The 23,204-nt window shown below is 38.9% G+C and overlaps 2 protein-coding genes and 1 long non-coding RNA gene across 3 annotated transcripts; 1 reads left to right on the forward strand and 2 right to left on the reverse strand.

The window, feature by feature from the left end:
• Positions 1–384: 384 nt before the first annotated feature.
• Positions 385–2,125, reverse strand: LOC124388461. Its single transcript, XR_006926420.1, has 3 exons — positions 1,969–2,125; positions 1,415–1,585; positions 385–1,328 (listed from the first exon to the last, which is right to left on the reverse strand). It is a non-coding gene; the product is annotated as an uncharacterized LOC124388461 (long non-coding RNA).
• A 1,020-nt stretch (positions 2,126–3,145) lies between these two features.
• Positions 3,146–7,896, reverse strand: ntan1 (N-terminal asparagine amidase). The gene is made up of 11 exons (XM_046860736.1): positions 7,833–7,896; positions 7,651–7,745; positions 7,461–7,563; positions 6,122–6,187; positions 5,912–6,020; positions 5,724–5,797; positions 5,590–5,643; positions 5,452–5,505; positions 5,106–5,203; positions 3,879–3,992; positions 3,146–3,790 (listed from the first exon to the last, which is right to left on the reverse strand). Exons 2-11 carry the CDS (start codon positions 7,729–7,731, stop codon positions 3,623–3,625), a joined length of 921 nt encoding a protein of 306 aa, XP_046716692.1. The 5' UTR covers positions 7,732–7,745; positions 7,833–7,896; the 3' UTR covers positions 3,146–3,622.
• Positions 7,897–12,096: 4,200 nt separating this feature from the next.
• On the forward strand, positions 12,097–22,920 carry ddx17 (DEAD-box helicase 17). Its single transcript, XM_046860709.1, has 13 exons — positions 12,097–12,524; positions 14,649–14,805; positions 15,063–15,159; positions 15,573–15,706; positions 15,845–15,910; positions 16,112–16,253; positions 16,374–16,534; positions 16,700–16,872; positions 17,249–17,359; positions 17,681–17,742; positions 18,041–18,100; positions 20,816–21,046; positions 21,729–22,920. The coding sequence occupies exons 1-13, from the start codon at positions 12,475–12,477 to the stop codon at positions 22,256–22,258; spliced, it is 1,974 nt and encodes a 657-aa protein (XP_046716665.1). The 5' UTR covers positions 12,097–12,474; the 3' UTR covers positions 22,259–22,920.
• Positions 22,921–23,204: the final 284 nt, after the last annotated feature.

A 23,204-nucleotide genomic window follows, 5' to 3' on the forward strand; every position in this document is an offset into this window, starting at 1 on the left:
CACACGATAGAAACTAATGTAACTTTTGTGTGTAAACTTATAAAAGTGATTATATAAGGTGTGGAGGACTATTGATAGAAATAAACCTGAACTTAAACTACGTACAAGTCCGCTACCTAAAGTATATCTTTATTTAATCCCTAAATCCCTAATCTTTTTCTTCATTTGCTCAACACAGAAGAATCTACAAGGGCAAACCGGGTTTGTGCTGAATTGTGCAACCGAGCAAGAATGTAATTGGCATCATCATATAATGAAGTTCAGCTGAAAGTTCTATGCTTTTTTACTTTAAACCTGTTCATTATTTGACTGTGGTATGAGGATGTGAGGACTTTTTATGGGATCTGGATGTTATGTCTGTATTACAACTCCAACAGGACAAGATATTTTTCCAAAAGACATTTTATTAACATAAAAATATAATATACATTACTACCAAATGATGTAATAATGATCTGAATGTAAAACATTACAACGGCAAAGGGTTTTATATTTAAAAAACATTACTCTTTAGGACAGTTTTTTTTTTTTTTTTAAACAAATTTCCTTATAAAACTACACAAATTGCACCTTCGATGACTAATAATACCTGATGACACAAAAAATTATAAATTGGTTTATTAATGCTTGAAATTTCCACTACTGATTTCTGTTTGATTTAATATTTTTTTTTACTCTACATAGTAGAAGCTGTCATTTGACCAGGAGAGAACTGTCCTCCCATCACCCAATTTCATAAAGTTTTCCATATGCAATCATCCCTGGTCCTATAGACCTAAACAAGGAAGATAATGTCATAGCTTATTTTATCAAATGTGCAGATACAGCAAGCAGCGATTACTGGGGTTCAAGCACCTAAAGCACAGGGTGAGATGATGCACATGTCTACGGAGTTTAGTAATGATATCTCATTCGGTTCAACAGTTATAGCCATTTTAGTAAAAGTGGCCCCAGGGAACATTTCTGCACTGGGTTGGTTCCAATCGGGCAAAAACCTAGAACTAGTTCGCAAAAGTAGGTTTTGGACATAACTCAATTTTGTGGGGGAAAAAGGAATTCGTAGAGCGAATATGTCAATGGGAATGTATTTGTTTTGGTCAAAATGTGTGAAATGATGTTTATTATTATTATTATTATTATTATTATATGCATAATAATTAGAATAATAATAATAATAATAAAAATCCCTACAATTACAATAGGTTTTCTGCAGTACATGCTTGACCCCCTGCAAATAATGCATTTTCCCACTCATTCCACTTAAATGTCCGGTTTTGTCCAAGCTTCTGCATCCTTCCGGTCACCAGCATTCCTGTTTTCTCTTCTCACTGGAAACAAATAACTGAATTTACTGCAAATTATATAAAACTGATCAACAAAAAAAAGTACATTTGTATAGCGATATGACACATACTGTTAGGTCGGTTCTCAGGGAGACTTTTAACTCTGTGCCTAAACATGTCTTTATCTTCTTTCACCCCCTCCAATAAGTTTTTCCCTCTTTTGTGAAGTACAGGTTTCTGCCGCTGCTCATCCTCCTTGTGCATTGTTTCAGTTATGGCTGGATTTAGCACAGTATTATAATCTTGTGTAAAAGAAAAGGCAAAATGAAAGTGCAATTAGCACGACAGAACATTGTGAACCTTAAAACATGTTAGAATTATTATGGAAAAACTTAACAGTCAAGTGTACAATCTGTTAAAATCTGATTTTAGTTTATTTCAAGATACATCTTCAATTTCATATACTTACAGGCATGTAATGTTTTAAAGTTTCGATAATGTTAATGTTTTTTTTAATGCTTTTTAAAATAGCTTTTTGTCATTAAAAATGCTGAGTCATGATGTTTTCACTTTGCTGCTCAAAACAGTGACTGAAACCAATGCAAACTGTAAAATTGTACCTCAAATTATATCCAGGTTTGGAATTTAAATCCATGTGGATTTAGGAAAGAAAAAGAAAGAATACCTTACAATGCTGTGAAAACTTCAGTCTCAGGCAGGTTCTTGGTGCTCATGTGATTGTGTAAGATGGAGTCATGGGTTGTCTCAATCTTTCTATAAATCAGAGGGATTTCTTCCTGAGGTTTCTGTTTCAGGATACAAAGAGTCATTTAACTTCCTGTATCAATATAAAAGACCCTAAAAATACAAGTTTAAAGTTTATTCACAGGCATGAAAAGGGTGTAGATTAACAACGACAAATTACAATGTTTATTTGGAAAAAGGGATTTTGTAGGTTGACTATTACACTCGGTTTGATAACCAAGCCCCATATCAACCAAACCAGGAAGGGTTGTTTTAACTCAGAGAAGCTGGGTTATGATGTGGACCAAAAATGTTATATATTGTTAAATATTTCCAAACATAAAGTCAGCTTGTAGGTGATAGTGAGAACATTACTGTGCTGTGAATGGCCAGATATTTATGGTTTCAGCCATAAGCAGGATTTTTTCCCATATAATTTGTGTACATTTTGAAATCACGAGGGAGAAATTTCACTCTGGATTGATGAATCTGACCCCACTGCAAACAGCAACTCTTATATAATCTTACAGGTTCAAATACAGGGCATTTTGAAGTAGCTACAACTAACAATAGCTCCTGTATATAGCAGCCTAACTTTAGGTAACTTAATGTTAATGAATATATACTAATGTAGGAAATCTATAATCTAATATTTTCTTATCCAGATTATCATTCTTGTAGCAACAAGCCAACTTTGCCTATACTGTCTAATATATCTACATCTTCGGAGGCAAAGTGGAAAATTCCAGAAAATTGTTATGCAACAATGAGCACGTTTCCTTTCAGGTCCTCATTTCCAAACCAAGTTAGGATCCTTATTTATCCACCCAATTTTGGTCACTTCAACACAAATATAATTATATATTCATTTGGATGATTGATTTTCATTGCTTTTTTTTTATAGTTTCACAGCAAATTTAAAAAATAATGAAAAAAGAATTTAGGGATTTAGGGATTAATAATTCATTCAGCCTCGACTTACACAAATGTAGGAGATTTCTCCATTCATTAATTTGCCTCAAGTTTTAAAAGACCCTCTAATCTTCTCAATGCCTTGTCCAGAACAAAATGACACCAGACTCCCTTAAAAATGAATATGAACCGTTTAGGAACCACTGTGTTATCAAGATGAATGTTTATTATATTTTGAATTTGTAAAAAAACAATTCTTGCAGAATTTTAGTAGGATATACAGCACTTTTTTCTTCATAATCCAAAAAGATATACACACAACACTCAGGTCAAACTTCATGCCATATTTATGATACATATTAAAATAAAATAAAATCCAAAAAAATTTTCAGTACTGTACAACATTGTACACTGTATAAAACAAATCCAGCTTTTCCAGCTTTAGGAGTTCATAAAGGGGCATTTTATTTTCTCTAAAACCTCATCTGATGCATAATTAAAGATAATCCAATCTTTCCATCCCAGGTACAAGTTTCCCTTTTATGCTAATCCAAATCTTAAGAGAAATAGATTAGCATGAAAGAACAACATCAGCCAGTAATTGCTTTTTAAAGGCCTTTGGTAAATTCACAGTGTTACTGATTGTTAAGGGCAAAGATCAGGGTTAAGGGCAAAGATCAGGGTTAAGAGCAGACTCTCTCCCACTCTCCATGCTCCGAACGTTGGAAGAGCTGCGGTTGGCCTCCGGGAAACAGAGTGTCGGTGTTTGGGTGTTCCAGCAGGAAGCGGATTGTGGACTTGATGTGTTGGACGAAATGGGGTGGCTCAGCATAAGGAGATGTGGACAGGTACTGTCATAGATGTAGAGATCATCAAGCAAAATGTAAGTCAGATTTTAAAAAAAGAGTGAGAAAAAAATTAATAAATCTGTGTAATTACTTGTAAGATTGTTTCATCATCTTCATCCAGCCAGAAGGCGAGGTCATTACTGGGAGACCATCTGCATGGGCCGATCTTCAGCTGCTCCTTACTACAGTCATAGACCTCAGCTAACTGGAAAAATCAAATTAAAATTTTTTATTTTTTTTTATTTTTTTTTAAACAGATGTCTTTAGAAATTACAGATAAATCACAATGGTGTCTGAAAGACATTTGTATTTTTGAAGAGCACAATATCATTCCATTGATTTCATGCTTGGTTTTAATGGGCCTCAATCAGTCATCAGTCATTGAATTACACTATATTGTCAAAAGTATTGGGTCACCTGACCTTTCCTGCTACATGTGGTTCTTTTCCAAACTGTTACCACAAAACTGGAGGCACTCAATTACTTTAGATGTGCTGTAATAAACTTTTGCATTCACTTGAACTTGGAAACTGAAACCTGTTCCAACATGGTGACGCACAAAGTGAGCTCCTTGAAGATCTGGTTTACATGCTTTGGAGAAGAAGATCTTGAGTGGCCTGCTATAGAGCTTTGATCTCATCCCTACTGAACACATATTTGGGATGAATTGAAATATTTACTGCACCCCAGGGCTCCTCAATTTGGGACTAAATGTGGAATATGTGGAATGCAATGCTCAAAAAATCACATAACACACTTATGACCAGGTGACCCAATACTTTTGGCAATATAGTTTATGTTTAAATTACAAGTAAAAAATATTTTTTGCTGAACAAAAAAACCTCCATATTTAGATTACTCTCAGTAATGCTTTTTTGTGTACATGCATATAGTAATAAATACAAACCAACTGTTAAATAACTCGCATTACATTACATTCATCATACAGCTGATTTATACTTGCAGCCTCCCACAAAAGTCTATAAAAAGCAAAACTGAATCTGAACCTCCTGAATGCAAAGTTAGCATGTGATGCCAAAGTGGCATGACTATCTCTTTCTTTAATGCCTAATTTCTTTACTTTTGTCCCAATTAAACCGCATGTCTACTAGTCAATAATTAGAGCAAGTCATTAATTACAATTCAATCATGAACACATACAACATTAGACTAGTGTCAAAACATACAGCATATCGGGCCTTCATTACTTTTTTCTGGTTATAAGAAAAAAAGTGTATATCATTGTATAAAGTAGTATATCATTAGTATAAATAAATAAAAAAAACAGAAGCTGATCCAGAATTAAACGTGTTGATACCTGTCCACCTGTGAAGCTACGTGCAGACCTCAAGTCCTCAGCAGGTCCTCTGTGTGGAAACATGGATGGGAAAACCTCACCAGTTTTAACGTTCACACCTGGCATGCACACACACACACACACACACACACACACACATTTATATCAGTGTTACAAATATCGTTTGTTGCGTTTAATCCAGGGTGTTGCCAGATTATCAGGTTTACACAAACCCAGTAAAGGTCTGAAACTGATACTAGATACTTGACCACACTGGTGTGCCACAATATGTGCTGCGCTTTGTAAAATGAAAAAATAATGGGCACTTCGGTGTCTATAAACAGGGTCAGAGAATATTATACATTACCTATTCCATAGATAATTGGTCTGTGAATTCCATCTGTCACAACATCATTTATATCTATAAAACACAGAGGAACAATTGGTCAGTAGACAATCTATTAATGTGATGTGCCTACTGGTAACTTTACAAAAAATTTTTTACCAGTAATGCAGCAAGTTTCTAGGTGAATGTCCTCCTTTTGTTTCTGAAACGCCGCTGCAAAATAAATCCGTACTTATTTGAATAACTCGCCGACATGCTGTAAATAAACTTTGACTTCATGCAAATTTCCCTACCAAAGATTTCCCGGCTGAGTTTATGTGAAGTCTTGTTGTCGTCATCGAATCCCCCGACAAGATGAAGCTCTAACCTGAATAACACACGTATCTATAATAACAACTCCGCTAAACCATGAGCGACATCTCTTAATACAATAAAGTACTATGCTGAGCTTTTCCCAGTAAGAAGCCCAATTACTTCTCACCTGCCTGCTTTAGCTGGGTTACATAACGCCGTGACGGCATTAACTATAAGAGGAACTTCAGTCCGTGTGTTCGAGCCGTCCAGGTGAGCCAGACAGGTCGCTCCGCTTCCTTTAAAGAATGACAGGACAAAATTAAACTGACACAATGTTACAGGGAGAAAAAAAACCCACAAGACTTATTTAAAAGAGTGTAAATGTGCTCTATGTTACCTGTATGGCGCAGGACTACTAAGTGACAAGTTGTTGCATCCCCAGATCCTATAACTGAAACGGAGTCTGAAGAAAGATGCACATTTAATGTTATACAGTTAAATATCAGTACTGTCTGAGAATAAATAAACCATCCAGATTCATGACCCATTAAAACATTAGTGTTTTAATAGAATAAGCCCTATCTTTTTTAATACAAGAGAAAATCTATCTATCTATCTATCTATCTATCTATCTATCTATCTATCTATCTATCTATCTATCTATCTAATTAATTAATTAATTAATTATACATCCTATGGCCAAAGTCTTGCAGACACGCATGCGTGATTCTTTCTCAAACTGTTCACAGATTTGCATCAGTGCATCGGCATAAAAGTTACAAACATGATAGATTTTTGTAAAAAAGTGTGCATAATATACAAGTTAATATTTGCGTCACGATGCATCGTTAACAGATTTGTATCCAATTTATTGAAATATAATTCTTATTCAGAGATGCACTATTTTTGCAGCTGAGCATAGATCCCCATGAACAGCCTGAGGATTTATGAAGTTACTGAGCAACTCAAAAACTATGAGGATGGATTTGGACTGTAATTAATATAAACAGTCTTCTACAAATGCTCAGGACTGCAATTTGCATGAACGGCTCTTCATTTACACACTGATCACCGAACAGCACATCTCATATATGATGGAACTAAAACCCCAATTCCAAAAAAAATGGGACGCTGTGTAAAAACGCAAATAAAAACTAAACTGGGCTGCCTACGGTTTAGAACTTTTACCATTTGGACACATCATGAAATGAAAAATACAACAAAGGACACCCAGAACTGTTGAGCTGCTTGAATCCTGTATCAGACACATAAGGGACAACATTCCTCTAACAAAACTTCAGCAACTGATCTCCTCAATTCTCAAATATATACGGACAGAAGACGTGATGCTACACAGTGGTAAAAGTCCCAATTTTGTTGAGAACTGCTGCAGCTATCAAATTGACCTTAGTTTATTTCCCTTCAAATTATATGTATTCTCAGTTTAAACATTGAATATGTTTTTAATAGAATATGATTTGCAAATCATTGCATTCTGGTTTTGTTTACATTTTACACAGTCTCCCAAACTTTTTTGGAATTGGGGTTGTATAATGAATGGACATTTTGTGCCACTTAAGGTTTCATTCTTATACCATCTCTGAGAGTTTTTCCTCCATAAACTTATAGCCACTTTATCACTGTAAAGCTGTTTTTTTTGGTTGATTTGTCATCACTGTTATACTGTTATTCTACCCAAATTAATAATGCAGAAGCAGAAGGACATTGAGACTCACCGTCTGCTGGTGTTGTGGCTGCAAATTCCCTCTGTTGTACATAAAGCAGGCACTTTGGATCCACTGTCACAAGGGGTTTGGAGCGAAATAGTGTGGCATTTTCCTTTAACACAAAAACGTCTCATATGTAATAGTGCAAATATCATAAATCAGCTGTGTACATAAACACATGCCTGTCCATTACACCCACCTTTATATGGGAATGTTTGGAGAACAGTTCCGATGTTGAGGTTATGTGGTCGATTCGTTTGTTTTGACTCAGGAGCGGCATTTCCGTCCCTTCACCTGCAAACACCAAGAAATTTACTTAATTTAAAGTATTAATTATCAAATAATGTCCCTAAACGTGTATTTATTCTGTAATTTTCATACATAATATTCGACTCTTCTACTGTACACTCGCACTTCCGGTTTCCCCCTCACCCTTCCGCCTCCCTTCACCGTACAGAGACCGCGTTCCAATCATCACACGTGAGCGCTAATTAGTGCACTTGGGCCCCTGGAAGTGTGCCCGCGTACCGAGTGAGGAAGTAAGGCGATTGGAACACAGCCCCTGCTTTGAAGATGAAGTACGTCAAAATGGTCGCTTCAAACGTATGCAAATATGAATGATGCATATTTAATTAGACTGCAGGCTTTCTGATCCTGCAGTGAAACATTAATAATAAATCTTATATTAAATAAATCTTCTTCTTCTTCTTTCGGCTGCTCCCATTAGGGGTCGCCACAGCGGATCATACATCTTCATACCACCCTGTCCTCTACATCTGCCTCTTTTACACCAACTACCTGCATGTCTTCCCTCACCACATCCATGAACCTCCTTCTTGGCCTTCCTCTTTTCCTCCTACCTGGTGGCTCCATCCTCAGCATTCTTCTACCAATATAATTCATGTCCCTCCTCTGCACATGTCCAAACCATCTCAATCTCGCCTCCCTCACCTTGTCACCAAAACATCCTACTTGCGCTGTCCCTCTAATAAACTCATTTCTAATCTTATCCATCCTCGTCGCTCCCAACGAAAAGCTCAACATCTTCAGCTCTGCTACCTCCAGCTCCACCTCCTGTCTTTGACTCAATGCCACTGTCTCTAATCCATACAACATCGCAGGTCTCACCACAGTCCTATAAACTTTCTCTTTCATTTTTGCAGATACTCTTCTGTCACAAATCACTCCTGTCACTCTTCTCCACCCACTCCACCCTGCCTGCACTCTTTTCTTCACTTCTCTAACACACTCTCCATTACTTTGCACTGTTGACCCCAAGTACCTGAATTCCTCCACCTTCTCCAGCTCTTCTCCCTGCAACTGCACCACTTCACTGCCCTCCCTCTCATTCACACACATGTATTCTGTCTTACTCATACTGACTTTCATTCCCCTTCTCTCCAGCACATATCTCCACCTCTCCAGGCTCTTCTCAACCTGCTCCCTACTCTCACAACAAATCACAATATCATCCGCAAACATAGTCCAGGGAGACTCCTGTCTGACCTCGTCTGTCAACCTGTCCATCACTTCTCTAAATCCACAAATACACAATGCAATTCCTTCTGTCCTTCTCTATACTTCTCCATCAACATTCTCAAAGCAAATAAGGCATCTGTGGTGCTCTTCCTTGGCATGAAACCATACTGTTGCTCACAGATGGTCACCTCTTCTCTCAGCCTGGCTTCCACTACTCTTTCCCATAACTTCATGGTGTGACTGATCAACTTAATTCCCCTGTAGTTACTGCAGGTCTGCACATCTCCTTTATGCTTAAAGATCGGTACCAGCACACTCCTTCTCCATTCCTCAGGCATCTTCTCACCTTCCAAAATCCTGTTAAACAATCTGGTCAAAACCCACTGCCATCTCTCCTAAACATCTCCACGCTTCTACCGGTATGTCATCTGGTCCAACCGACTTTCCACTCTTCATCCTCTTAATCGCTGCTCTCACTTCCTCCTTACTAATCCTATCTACATCCTGCTTCACCAACTCCACATCATCCAACCTTCTCTCTCTGATTTTCCTCATTCATCAGCTGCTCAAAATACTCCTCCACCTTCTCAACACACTCTCCTCACTAGTCAACACATTTCCTCTCCATCCTTTACTGCTCTAACTTGCAGTACATCCTTTCCAGCTCGGTCCCTCTGCCTGGCCAATCTGTATAAATCCTTTTCTCCTTCCTTAGTGTCCAACCTCTCATACAGCTCCTCATATGCCTTTTCCTTGGCTTTCGCCACATCCTCTTAACCTGCTGCCGCATCTCCTTGTACTCCTGCCTACTTTTCTCATCACTCTGTCTATCCCACTTCTGTTTTGCCAACCTCTTTCTCCTTATGCTCTCCTGCACTTCCTCATTCCACCACCACGTCTCCTTGTCTTCCTTTCTATTTCCAGATGTCACACCAAGTACTTTTCTAGCTGCCTCCTCATCACTCCTGCAGTAGTTGCCCAATCATCCAACACCTCCTTAACACCACTGAGCCTCTCTCTGACCTCTTCCCTGAACCTCACACTACACTCTTCCTCCTTCAGTTTCCACCATCTTATTCTTCTTTCAGTCCTCACTCTCCTCCTCTTCTTCGCCTCCAAAACCATCCTACAGACCACCATCCGATGCTGTCTAGCTACACTGTCCCCTGCCAACACCTTACAGTCTCCAATCTCCTTCAGGTTGCATCTCCTGCATAGCACATAGTCCACCTGTGTGCACCTTCCTCCACTCTTATACGCCACCCTATGATCCTCCTTCTTCTTAAAATAAGTGTTCACCACTGCCATTTCCATCCTTTTAGCAAAATCTACCACCATCTGCCCTTCCACATTCCTCTCCTTAAAACCATACCTACCCATCACCTCCTCATCACCTCTGTTCCATTCACCTACATGCCCATTAAAGTCTGCCCCAATCACCAACCGTTCTTTCCTAGGTACACCATCTACCACTTCATCTAATTCACTCCAGAATCTTTCCTTCTCCTCCATCTCACAGCCAACTTGTGGAGCATAGGCACTGATGACATTTATCATCATCCCTTCAACTTCCACCTTCACGATCATCACCCTATCAGAAACTCTCTTCACCTCCACTACACTCTTACTGTACTCTTCCTTCAGAATCACCCCTACACCATTTCTCTTCCATCCACACCATGATAAAACAGTTTAAACCCACCTCCAATGTTCCTGGCCTTACTCCCTTTCCACTTGGTCTCCTGAACACACAGCATATCTACCTTTCTCCTCTCCATCATATCAGCTACCTCTCTCCCTTTTCCCGTCATAGTACCGACATTTAAAGTACCAACCCTAACCTCCACTCTCCTACACTGCTCCTTTCCCTGCCGTCTCTGTAGACGTCTTCCTCCTCTCCTTTTCCTCCTTCGGCCAACAGTAGCCCAATTTCCACCGGTACCCTGTCGGCTAACGATACCTGTGGCGGTCGTTGTTAACCCGGGCCTCGACCGATCCGGTAGGAAATTCTCATTTGTGATCCGCATATTTGATTTGGCACGTTTTACTCTGGATGCCCTTCCTAACGCAACCCTCCCCATTTACCCGGGCTTGGGACCGGCACTACGAATGCACTGGCTTGTGCCTCCCTAATGGCTGGGTTCAATCTTATATTAAATAAATATAAATATAAATCTTATATAAATACATTTTTAAAAACACTCCACAGGTGTTTTGTAAGTCACTAGATTTCACTGAGTTTGGATGAGATTGTGTGAGAGTGAATTCTGTGGGATGACAAGATATCAGTTCTTTATGTTTGCTTTTATAAAGTATTAGAATATTGTGGCTTGGTGCTTTATATCTTTTTAGCAATTTTAAGGCTGGGACTTACCATTTGATTGATTGATTGATTGATTGATTGATTGATTGATTGATAGATAGATAGATAGATAGATAGATAGATAGATAGATGTTAAAGTGTGAATCCTGTCCGGTCTTTTGCAATTAACATAAAATCAAATATGCAATCAAATGAATACATTTGAGTTGTTGAGTTTTTCAAAGATGCCAAACAGAAGAAATTCAATCTTGTGCAATTTTTGCTCTACGTGAATTAACCTTTTTGACGATCCTGTTTGTGAACAATGACAGAAGGACTCCTCATTCTGACGGCAATGAGATGTTTATTGGCACAAATACTGACTTTTTCGAGATGAACTGAGAACGTACTTTTTGCCTGTGGTTTTTTTTTACATGTACTTTTTGTGAAAAGTGCAGGCTTTTGCAAGAAATGTGTTGTGCTGTTTGTACAAATAGTTTTGAGAATGCAATTACTGGTTTGCAAATAATATTAAGGGTGATTCGAGACATGCTCCAAAGCAAATGAGAAAAACTGTAAAAACATTTTATTGATTTAAGAAAAAAATAACAAACAATTGATGGTGTATAAAACAGCAGTACAATTATACACAATCAGTTAAGTGAATCGACCAAATCATTCACAATTTGTTCAAAGCAACGAAAAATGTTCTTATGATGTGTACAACTGACTACATGAGTTTTGTGAATTTAGTTTCTGATTTGAGAAACGCTCCAACAAACCGAGAAAAAAAAACAACTGCAATTTAAGGTAAGGCAGAAAAAAAACACGTTTGTGATACACCTGGCAACCCTGATCTCAGCGTCTTCCGGTGGACTACGTAACAGAAGACGTTCGAAGGCCTGCACGGAAAGCGTCTGTTTTACGTTATTTATCCGCAAAACACAACAGTTGTTCCCTACGCGTTAAACTTAGACTTTTGTTCTTTTTCATCACGTTTGTACGCGTGTAGCATCAGAATTCCTGCGTTTTATTCGAGTTTTTCTTTCGGAGGTTTGAGAACAAGTCGCGTGTAGCAAAGCTTGCAAAACAAACAAACAAACAAGCAAAACAAACAAACAACAACGACGCGACAACTTTGAATTCAATTTACAGTAAAAACATTTTAACATAATTAGTTTGCACGAGATACGATTGAAAATTACTATTTAATATAAGAAAAAGTCAATAACAAGAGGAGAAATGAGAGGCAGCTCTTCCTACGGGGACAGAGACCGTGGACGGGACAGAGGGTGAGGACTTACAATTTATTTTACTTTTTACCTCATTTCAGCTTCTGCATTTGTTCATGGGAAAGTGATAGATGAATATGGATTGGTTCTCTGTGGAGTATCAGGATCAGAGAAACCCAGACAAGGGCCAGAGTTGGTCCCTGGTGACCTTCAGTTTTCAGCCCAACATGCCACATAGAAGAAGAGCCACTGACTTTTCATTCCTAATATAATTATTTTTGTTTATTTTTAAGATGCAATAATTAAATAGAATGTAGAGAATATAGGTGAATTTTGAAACTTTTTTTTTTTAAATATATATATAATTTGTAAGTTCTTCAGTTTTCTCAATGTCAGTCAATGAGAACATTTATTATCCTGCAACATTTAATCCTCTAACCAAAAAAACAAAGGCGTTGAAGCTGATCAATTAAAAATAAAATCTACTACAGCAAAAATAAAACAGCTTAGATTAATTAAAGTTTGTCTTTTAACTGGCAATTAATTAAAATAAAATGTAAAAATTGCAAACATTGAGAAGAACTTCAATTAACCACATTCTAAAGCTCGGTTAGCAAACACACAAGTCTTTCCTCCCTAATAATCAAAGTGTAACCAAGTATAGGCCAATACAAGGACTAGATTTGCATACTGGTGCTTGATTGGCTCATATATTCTACGATGTCAACACCTTATGGTCACATGACTAATAGTAACTCGGAAAAACTATTTTTGGTGCGTTTCTTGACACAAGGATGGATCTAGATCTGGGGCTCCTCTTTTTTTCTTATGTAGGTCCAAAAAAAAAAAAAAAAACTTTAATTAATCTAAGCTGTTTTATTTTTGCCGTAGTAGATTTTATTTTTAATTGATCAGCTTCAACGCCTTTGTTTTTTTGGTTTATAAACTATTATTTAACTAGTCGGACTCACTAGAGCGGTCCCGCTAGAGCTGTTGCTATCGATTATTTTAGTAATTCTACCGTTTATTCCAACGATTAATCGAGTTATCGAATAAGAAGTACTTTTGTCTTTTGTTAAAGAAAAAAATACTAAATATACAGGAGAAAATAAGACGTGTCTCTTGAAAATAACAAGTAATTTGTTTCCTTTTTTAGAAAACAATAATTTTTTATTGCTGAAATTGCATATCGCATATCTGTGAAAACTAAACCCATTTTCCATATTGCAACAAAATGTAAATACAAATATATACAATAAAAAAATCTTAAATAAAAATACATATTAGATTGCTCTTTAAAAAAAAAAAAAAAAAGGGTAAATAAATGAACGGTAAACGCACTGTACGGTGTTTTCTTTGTTTTAGTTTGAAATGATCCCAAACTTTAGAAACGTTCTGCCTCTTTCTTTGGCCTGAATCCTATGTAAGCCTGGAAAAAAAAAAAAAAGTTTTCTTTTTCTCTCGCAATTCTGACTGTATTTTTTTTAAACATCCAAAATTTCTGGTGCATCCCCTGGTAACCATGTTGTCGGCCTGAAGTTTAAAGCTGTTGGTGTATGAACAAGGCTCCTCTGCTTCATCAGTCTTGTTCCGTCTTCTCCAGAGCTGATTGTTAGACCGAGTTCTCTCCAGGGATCGGAGGCTCAGTTTAATAACATGCGATTCTATTGATTGTAGACAATTTTCAATGTGTAAATCTTTCTGGCACTACAGAGGGGAAAGTATTCCGAATTGCGAGGAAAATGAAAAACTTGGAATTAGGCACACTTTTTATTTAATGTAGCAGAAACCGGGTTCCATATGAATCTTCTCTTCTCCCCTCGCTGTTTTCTCCCCGTTCCTCCATTTTTCTGAAGCGTCTTCTGTGTTACCTGTCCAGAGCGCTCCTGAGTTTAGCAGGTGGTGCATCAGTAATAATGGGCCGTGGGGAAACAGAGTGCTCCGTGTGTAGTTAAATGAACTAAAATATTTGGTGAATTTTTGTAATTATATTACTGGAGTTACTCGAGGAATCGTTACAGCCCTAATTCCCACCCCTTTTTTTTATATAATCAGTCACGTAAACCCGACTGATTTTTTTTTTACGCATTTATTAACACGTAATTTCGGAGTTACCATGCATAATCGAGGGATTCTTATATAGAAAGAAATATTAATCTAATACTTTATTCTTGTGTTCACCAGGGCCCGCTTTGGGTCCAGTCGTGGAGGTCCTCCTCCCCCCAAGAAGTTTGGGAACCCAGGAGACCGACTGAGGAAGAAGAAATGGGACCTTAGCGAGCTGCCAAAATTTGAGAAAAACTTCTACAGTGAGCACCCAGAGATCCAGCGTATGAGTCAGGTGGGAAATAGAGTCTTATACCAACCTGCTTTATAAAGTATGTTGCAATTAATCACTTCCATAATTCCACTTCTATATAATATGTAGTCAGTAAATACACTGTTCCATCTCAAATAGTTTCTCAAAATCTGTGGTATAGAAATAATTTTTAAATACTTTCCGGCTGTAACATAGTAACCCTTATTGGATTTTTACACAACATTAAAGTTCTGTTCTGTTGCCAATGTATCCAAACGTTCTTTACTCCGGTTTCACAGTATGACATAGAGGAGTTTTGCAGAAAGAACGAGATCACTGTCAGGGGCTCCGGGTGCCCGAAGCCGGTGCCAAACTTCCACCATGCACAGTTTCCTCGTGAGTAGATTTCACCATTACAGACACGTGCAGATATTATTTGGAACGAGTTTTTAGTGAATGATCATCACACAAGTGTCGAGATAATTGAGATAATGATATAGATTGTGGATGGTTTTAAAATATTGTATATGTAGAATTCATAAAATATAAATATAAAATAAAAGTCCTAAAAAAAAAAATCTTATGCATCTTACTATTGTTTTCTTTATTATTTTCATCTGTTTTATGGTTACATTTTTTCTGTAGAAATGTTTTATTTTTGAAAGGCCTTTCTTCAGTATATGTCTCGAAATTCTGTGGCGTTTTTTGGTAAATATTTTAGAGGACCTGCAGTTTCACCTGGTGAAAATGTGGTTTGTAATATTTAATTTAGAATGATAAAATGTGCAAAATGTCTCTGTGCATTGTAGAGTATGTGATGGATGTATTGCTGCAGCAGAATTTCAAGGAGCCCACAGCCATTCAAGCACAGGGGTTTCCACTGGCTCTCAGTGGCAGGGACATGGTGGGCATTGCACAGACTGGATCTGGAAAAACACTCGCTGTAAGTACCTGTACGCTCGCTGCACGCTGAAGAAAGATGGCAGACAGAAAAAAGCTGGTGGAAAAATTTTTAGCGACCAGAATATCTCGACTGTTTATTTAATGTCAGAGTTATTCTTGACCTCTCGCTCTTCCACAGTATCTGCTTCCTGCCATTGTGCATATCAACCACCAGCCATACCTGGAGAGAGGAGATGGACCCATTGTGAGCGTTTTTGTTTATTTTATTTAACCGGTCTTGCCTTTATCTATCATTAGATGTCTCTTCATAAGCAATTTATCTGGTTTTGGCACGTCATCGATCATTTGATTGATCCTGTTATTAATTTGAATTCAAATTAATTCAAGAAATTGAAGAAATTTTGGGTGTGGCTTTCTGATAATAACTAGACACTCTTCCTCTCAGTGCCTGGTTCTGGCTCCAACACGTGAATTGGCACAACAGGTGCAGCAGGTGGCGTATGACTACGGCAAGTCTTCTCGAATCAAGAGCACTTGTGTGTATGGCGGAGCTCCAAAGGGTCCACAGATAAGAGACTTGGAGCGAGGTGAGTGCAGATGCCTGCAGCGATACATGGCGGTCTGGTAACGGTTGAAGTAAAGTCCATCCTCTATTTTTATTATTATTATTATTTTTTTTATTGAAACCTCGCAACAATTTCCTGCAGGTGTTGAGATTTGCATCGCCACGCCCGGTCGTCTAATCGACTTTCTGGAGGCTGGGAAGACGAACCTGCGCCGATGCACCTACCTGGTCCTAGACGAGGCGGACCGCATGCTGGACATGGGCTTCGAGCCACAGATCCGCAAAATCTTAGATCAGATCCGGGTAAGCCATGCACTTTTAAAGGGTTAAGGGCCTTGCTCACGGGCCCAAGAGTGGCAGCTTGTTCTGTCTATCTGTCTGTTCGTACTGAATCAGGTTTTTAGTTGAAGATGGATGTGCTTTTGCTTCCGGGTTCCTGAATTTTATTTATTTATTCTTTCTCTACAGCCAGACAGGCAGACACTGATGTGGAGCGCAACTTGGCCTAAGGAGGTGCGTCAGCTAGCAGAGGACTTCCTCCATGACTACATCCAAATCAACATCGGAGCCCTGGAGCTCAGCGCCAACCACAATATCCTGCAGATTGTGGACGTCTGCATGGAGAGCGAAAAAGACAACAAGTGAGACATTATCTCGAATTCGATTAGAGGCTCGTTTTTAAACCAAACACGAATGAATTTACATGGGATAAGTGAGCGTCTTTTCGATCTGGTTTTCATTAGGATTTACATCCCCAAGAAAAGTCAGTGGGGTCCTGCAGTGCCTTTTGCTTTGCTTCATATACACACTGCTGTATTGTCTACTGTATTGCAGACTCAATGTCCCCTTTTTATAACGTGGCCGCCAAAGTTCTGACACTGTGTCACTTTAGGAAAGTGCTTGAGACTGAGGAGGACACAGACTGAATGTTAACCCCCCGCCAACACCCAACCACCCACCCCAACCCCGCATGCTGCGAGAAGTGTCTAACCTAATTTTATATTTCATTTTTCACAGGCTGATTCAGCTGATGGAGGAAATCATGGCAGAGAAGGAGAACAAGACCATCATTTTTGTCGAGACAAAGAAACGCTGTGATGAGCTGACTCGCAGGATGAGGAGAGATGGGTGAGGATTATAGCAGGAAAATAGGGCAAAAGTGGTACATGAGCAATTATTGCACCAATCATGATGTTACTATTTTTCTAATTCTTCTATCAAAGCGAAACAGTTGCTAGTTATATATAATATACATCTTTTTAATTCTGTAAAATCTATGAATGATATAATCCATATTGATGTTCCCTGGACCAAAAAGTTGTCTCTTTTTGCCTCAAAAACTTTGAGAATGGGAGCTTTTTTTTTTTATTGGGGTATTTGGTCACCAGGTTAAAAACCACAGACACAAAAACCAATGCCAACTGTTCATTGTGTGTCCTGTTTGTGTAGATGGCCGGCAATGTGCATTCACGGAGACAAAAGTCAGCCAGAGAGAGATTGGGTTCTTACAGGTAACAAGTGAAGGAATATTTTTAAACATCTATTTTATTAAAAATGGCCGTATTTATCAAAACATGACAACAGTACAAACATTTAAATAGGTTGAGATGAGGTTTTTTTTTTTTTTTTTTTTTTGCCTCAGTAATTATAATGTACATCCAATAGAAATGAGTCTGTGAAAAGGTTCTTGTAGTACCTTTTCTAAAAAGGAACACAAGGAACCAGTTAAAATGTATTGCATGTAAGGCTGAGTAGGCACGTAATGTAAAACATAGCAGCATGAGCTTATTGTCTCTCCTCTGGTTTCAGAGTTCCGCAGTGGTAAAGCTCCAATCCTTATCGCTACTGACGTCGCCTCACGTGGGCTGGGTATGTGCACTGATTAGATGCGGATATTTACACACACACACACCACACACGTAAATACCTATATTATTTATATAATAGAGATTTATTTGTAAGATGTTTTGCTGAAGTTTTATTTTCAGATGCAAGAACCTTACCCCTTTACCTTCCTTTTGTCTGGTAATTTTCCCTCAGGAACATTTCTGAAGGCCCCTTTGTGCCTCTAATATGGTTATTTATTTATTTATTTTATCTGTGCTCTTTTTGTCAGTAAGAACAATTCTCTGTTTTCCTCCCACGCTCTTTGTCTTTCTCTCTCTCACTTTGTCTATTCTCCAGTCGTTGTTACTTAAAATCTCAATTTTTCCTTCTTTTTTTCGTTATTTTTTTTAAAGTGGCACTCAGTAAATTTCAGATGTCCGACATTGTGGAAGATGGTGATTACTGGATCCCTCAGTAGTTTTAGACACATTAAGCCGTATTGTCTGTTTCTTGTTACTGTTTAAAAAAAAAAAAAAAAAAAAAAAAAAGGAAACGAATATCGTCGTTCAAATAAACGGGGCTCGCTGGCTCACTGTTAACCCTAACACGGACCTGGGGGAGATGTTGGGCTCCCTTTGTCTTCCCTGGGTCTTAATACCAGTCTCCTTCTTGACCACTCTGTGTCCAAATATCCTGTGAAATGGAAGTCCAAACAATTACTTTTTTTTTTTTTTTTAAAGCCTTCTCGACTCTTTCCTATTGAGAAGCATGAGCTTTGAAGCAGGTGTGTTATTTGTGTCTTCTTTTGTGACGAAACCTGGTTTGAAGACGAGGAAGTGGGTTTTGTTGAGTTGCCAGATCCACAGTACATCTCACTCTTTCATTGTTCTCTCTCCTCCCCTCAGGCTTTTTGAACTCCCTAAATGGCAACTCAGGCAGGCTGTGCTAAATTGGTACAGCAGCTGCCGTCTACCATGTCAGCAGAGCTCTGTGAGGCGCTAGCACAGAGCCTGACCTGGATAAACCCACTCCTCAACTACTTCCGTACATCAGCCCTCCGCTTCAAGACTGCAGAATCTTAGATCTGGACTGCAGCATTATAACCGGGGGTCTTCAGGACTGTGGCATCTCTCCTAGGCTTTTTAACCCATCCCTGATCCGAGCACAAATTTTCAGCATTTACTGTAATATAAAAGTAATTGGCTACATTTAAAAAACCGAGACCCAAAAAACAACCAGTTGATTAAATTAAGTGATGCCATGGCCCTTTATTTGGACATGTTAGGATAAGGCACCTGTTAAGTCTAACCTGGGCTAGGTTCAGGAGAGGCGAGAGGGACAAGGAATGGTGCAGAGAGAAAAAAGGGGGAGAAAGAGAGAGAGGGAGAAATTTGAGTGCTGGATCCAGTCCGGTCCGGTTTGTGGAGGCCCTGCAACGCGGCGAGAGAGAGAGAACTGGAGAGGAGCCGGTTCTGCTCCCGCCAGGCGTTGCTGGTGTCGTGCCGAGGGTGAAGGGGGGGCAGCCGAACGCGTGAGCCCACATATACCTCTTCCTCTCGGGCCTCTCCACTGGACCTGGGACTGATCTCAGTCAAGACTAACCTAACATAGGGTAAGTATCTGTGAATGCCCCCAATACTGACAGCTTTGGTACGAGAATCATAATCGGTCACTTCTGTGTCTCTTATCTATTTTTCATCGTTAAGGTTTATGTAGTTTTTTTTGTTTTGTTTTTACATTTTTACTCAGTAATACACTTATTTTCTAAATAGACAAAGTTTAATCCTGTTTACACTTGCTCACTTCACACATCTGGGTTCTGGATTGTATCCTGATTGGATTTTCTCCACATATATAACTTTACCTATGTATAATATCAGCTCATAACATTCAAATACCAAGACTTTTGGGTGGTTTCTTATGATCATCTTCCATCAATCAATTTGGAACATGATCATGCAGTATTCAGTTTTGAACACATCTGTTAGGATTCGTTTTGACGTCTACCCAAAATATTCATCAGCATCCAGAAACAGTTTCTCCCCGTCCTAATACAATCTTGATATTTGCAATGTGAGAACAAGCAGGTGTAAAGGGATCAGGCCTGAACATGAGTTTATAAGATTATTTGGCAATTTTTAAGACATTATTACCCATGTGCGAAGCTGTCAACAACTACCCTCAGCCAAAAGGAGATGGTACTCTACAGGGTTACTAACAGTGTTGTCTGAGCCACCTCTACCTTTGTAATGAGAAACAGACTTTCCAATCCGATCTTTTGAAAACAGTTATCGACCTTTACATTTGTTTTAAAATGAGCTTTAAAGTCGGTTATTAATTTGCACATAGAAATGGAAAAAGCTTCCATTTATTATCATAACATATACTTGTATGATAATCATTCTCATTAACTTTAAGGTGTAGGATAAACAAAGCATTTTTAAATATGAGTAAATTATATTTTGTCCATACAATGTAGAGCTTTTTTATTTTATTATGCCGTAGTTCCTGCAAACAAGACGGTTGTTAAGTATCTGTCTATAGTATCTAATAAATCTATTGCCACCCTTTTCCAGGTAACAGGTAAGTCCCTGTAGCTTGTACCTTTTATGATATTCCATTGTTAATCTCTAATACTGCACCATGTGGTTATAACTGTAGCTTGAATATTCGTACTTATGTCGTTTTTAACTTTTTATTATTCTTCCCCCGATAATTTTCCTTTCACACGATCCTTTGCCTATTACACACTTAAAGATGTGGAAGATGTGAAGTTCGTCATTAACTACGACTACCCGAACTCCTCCGAGGATTACGTTCACCGTATTGGGCGCACCGCCCGTAGCACCAACAAAGGCACAGCCTACACATTCTTTACACCCGGAAACCTGCGGCAGGCTCGTGACCTGGTCCGGGTTCTGGAGGAAGCCCGGCAGGCCATCAATCCCAAACTTTTGCAGCTGGTCGACTCTGGGCGTGGGTCAGGAGGTGAGAACGATCAGACATACCATTATGACTTGTGAAGTGAATAACACTGACTACCTCTTCATCATGGTACCTGTTAGTGGGTAGGATTTATTAGGCAGCAAGTGAACAATTTGTCCTTAAAGTTGATGTTAGAAGCAGGAAAAATGGGCAAACGTAAGGTTTTGAGCGAGTTTGACAAATTGTGATGTCTAGACAACTGGATCAGAGCATCTCCGAAACTGCAGCTCTTGTGGGCTGTTCCTGGTCTGCAGTGGTCAGAATCAAGTGGTCAGAGAAAGGAACAGTGGTGAACCGGCAACAGGGTCGTGGGCAGCAGAGACTTCTTAATGCACATGGGAAGTGAAGGCTGGTCCGTGTGGTCCTATACAACAGACAAGCTCCTGTAGCTCAAATTGCTGAAGTAGTTAATGCTGTTAATGTTTGATGGGTCAGAACTGTTTTGGCATCAAAAGGGGACCAACGCAATATCAGGCAGGTGGTCATAATGTTATGAACGATCAATGCATCTTGGTGTAAGTAATAGAACACAATAGAGCCTTTAAAAAAAAAAGCTGTTATCTTTGACCTAATTCAGAGTACAAAATGAATGGACTTAGTATGGCGATAACCAAGTCCAAATACAGCCATGCTAAATACGAACTATCGTCAAACCAAGTTAATTCAAAGTTCTGACATCTCTTAGGGGGAAGAATGCGTTACCGTGGCGCCAGCTCCAACAACCCCAACCTGATGTACCAGGATGAGTGCGATAGACGCCTGCGCTCAGCCGGGGGAAGTGGAAGCAGCAGTAGCAAGGATAGCCGGAGCAGCAGCAGCTACAGCCGAGACGGGCGCTCGAGCCGGGACGACAGAACGTCCTCCTCGTCTTCATACAGAGATCGCAGCCGGGATGGGCGGAATAGCTACAGCACAGGCGATCAGTATCAGAGCTACAACAGCAGCGGAGGGGGAGGATACAGCTCAAGGCCAGGTGGAGTGTCGCAGTCAAGTAATAGCGTTTCAGGAGGAGGGCAACAAAACCAATCAGGACCACCACAGGGCCCGTTTAATCCGGGTCCTCCCCCACCACCACAGTCAGGAACCGGACAGGGTCCACAGCCCCTGATGGCCCAGCAGTTTGTGCCTCCTCCACCACCCCAGGCCATGATTGGGTTTATGGGTCCAGGGCCGTACTCGTTTGGACCTCCACCTCCTCAGCAGCAGAGAAAGTAAAACTTCTTTAAAAGAGAAACCAGATTGTGTCATGTGCATTTAGTAGTGGAAGTTAATCACTACCAGAGTAAATGAAACTCCACAGCTCAGTGTTTGTCTTTACTGTCTGGAATAAGTGTTTCGGCTTCACGTTCTGAGTAGGTCAGTCCTTCAGCTTAAGCAGAAGGTAAAGGCCATGCAGATTGTATTATCAACCAGAGTGTCCGCTTCACCTTATTGTACTAGTATAATATATACTAGTGTGTGGAACATGTATAATTGAGGAACATTTTTTTTTCTTAGTTAAGAACCAGTTTATAATTTCTGTTTGAGAAACTAAACATTTACCAGAATTAGGCTACTAGTTATTAGTACTTCTGCAGGTTGCTTTCCTATTGATGATATTTAGCTTTTCTAGCTTCAGCCTTTGGAAACCTTTTTTTGTTTTTAACTGCTTTCTACTATTTAACATTAATGTATATGCATTTCTCCCATCAGCTTGCTTTAGCATATTATGTGTTTGTCTAATGAGTACATTCATCATTCTAATGGCAGCCATTTTTGTGAACATGCCAGTGAAATACCATAGGTTGATTTAAGATAGGGAAACGTTTGTATGCTGTTTTGATTATTTCTACTTTTGTTTTTTAATAAAGGTGGTTGCCCTGGGGGAAAAAACAAAACATTGTCAGGTACTGAGTCCATGCTATGAGCTTCAACATTAATAATAGTAGAACACCCTACATTTTTATGTCTACACCATGTTTTAGTACAAGCATTGATTTATGAATTCAGGTTGTGAGGCAGCACTATTCTAAGATTTATTTTAAGTAGATGAAAAGGTTTTAGGCTCATAATTATAATAGATATCAGTGTTTGACTCCATAATATTTCTATTAATAGTTTGATTTGCTGGGAGTAACAGTCTTTTCCCATTAGCTGAGTTGATTAAGCAAAGAGTTTCGTG

This window comes from Silurus meridionalis, chromosome 1, assembly GCF_014805685.1.
Source record: "Silurus meridionalis isolate SWU-2019-XX chromosome 1, ASM1480568v1, whole genome shotgun sequence".
NCBI lineage: Eukaryota > Metazoa > Chordata > Actinopteri > Siluriformes > Siluridae > Silurus > Silurus meridionalis.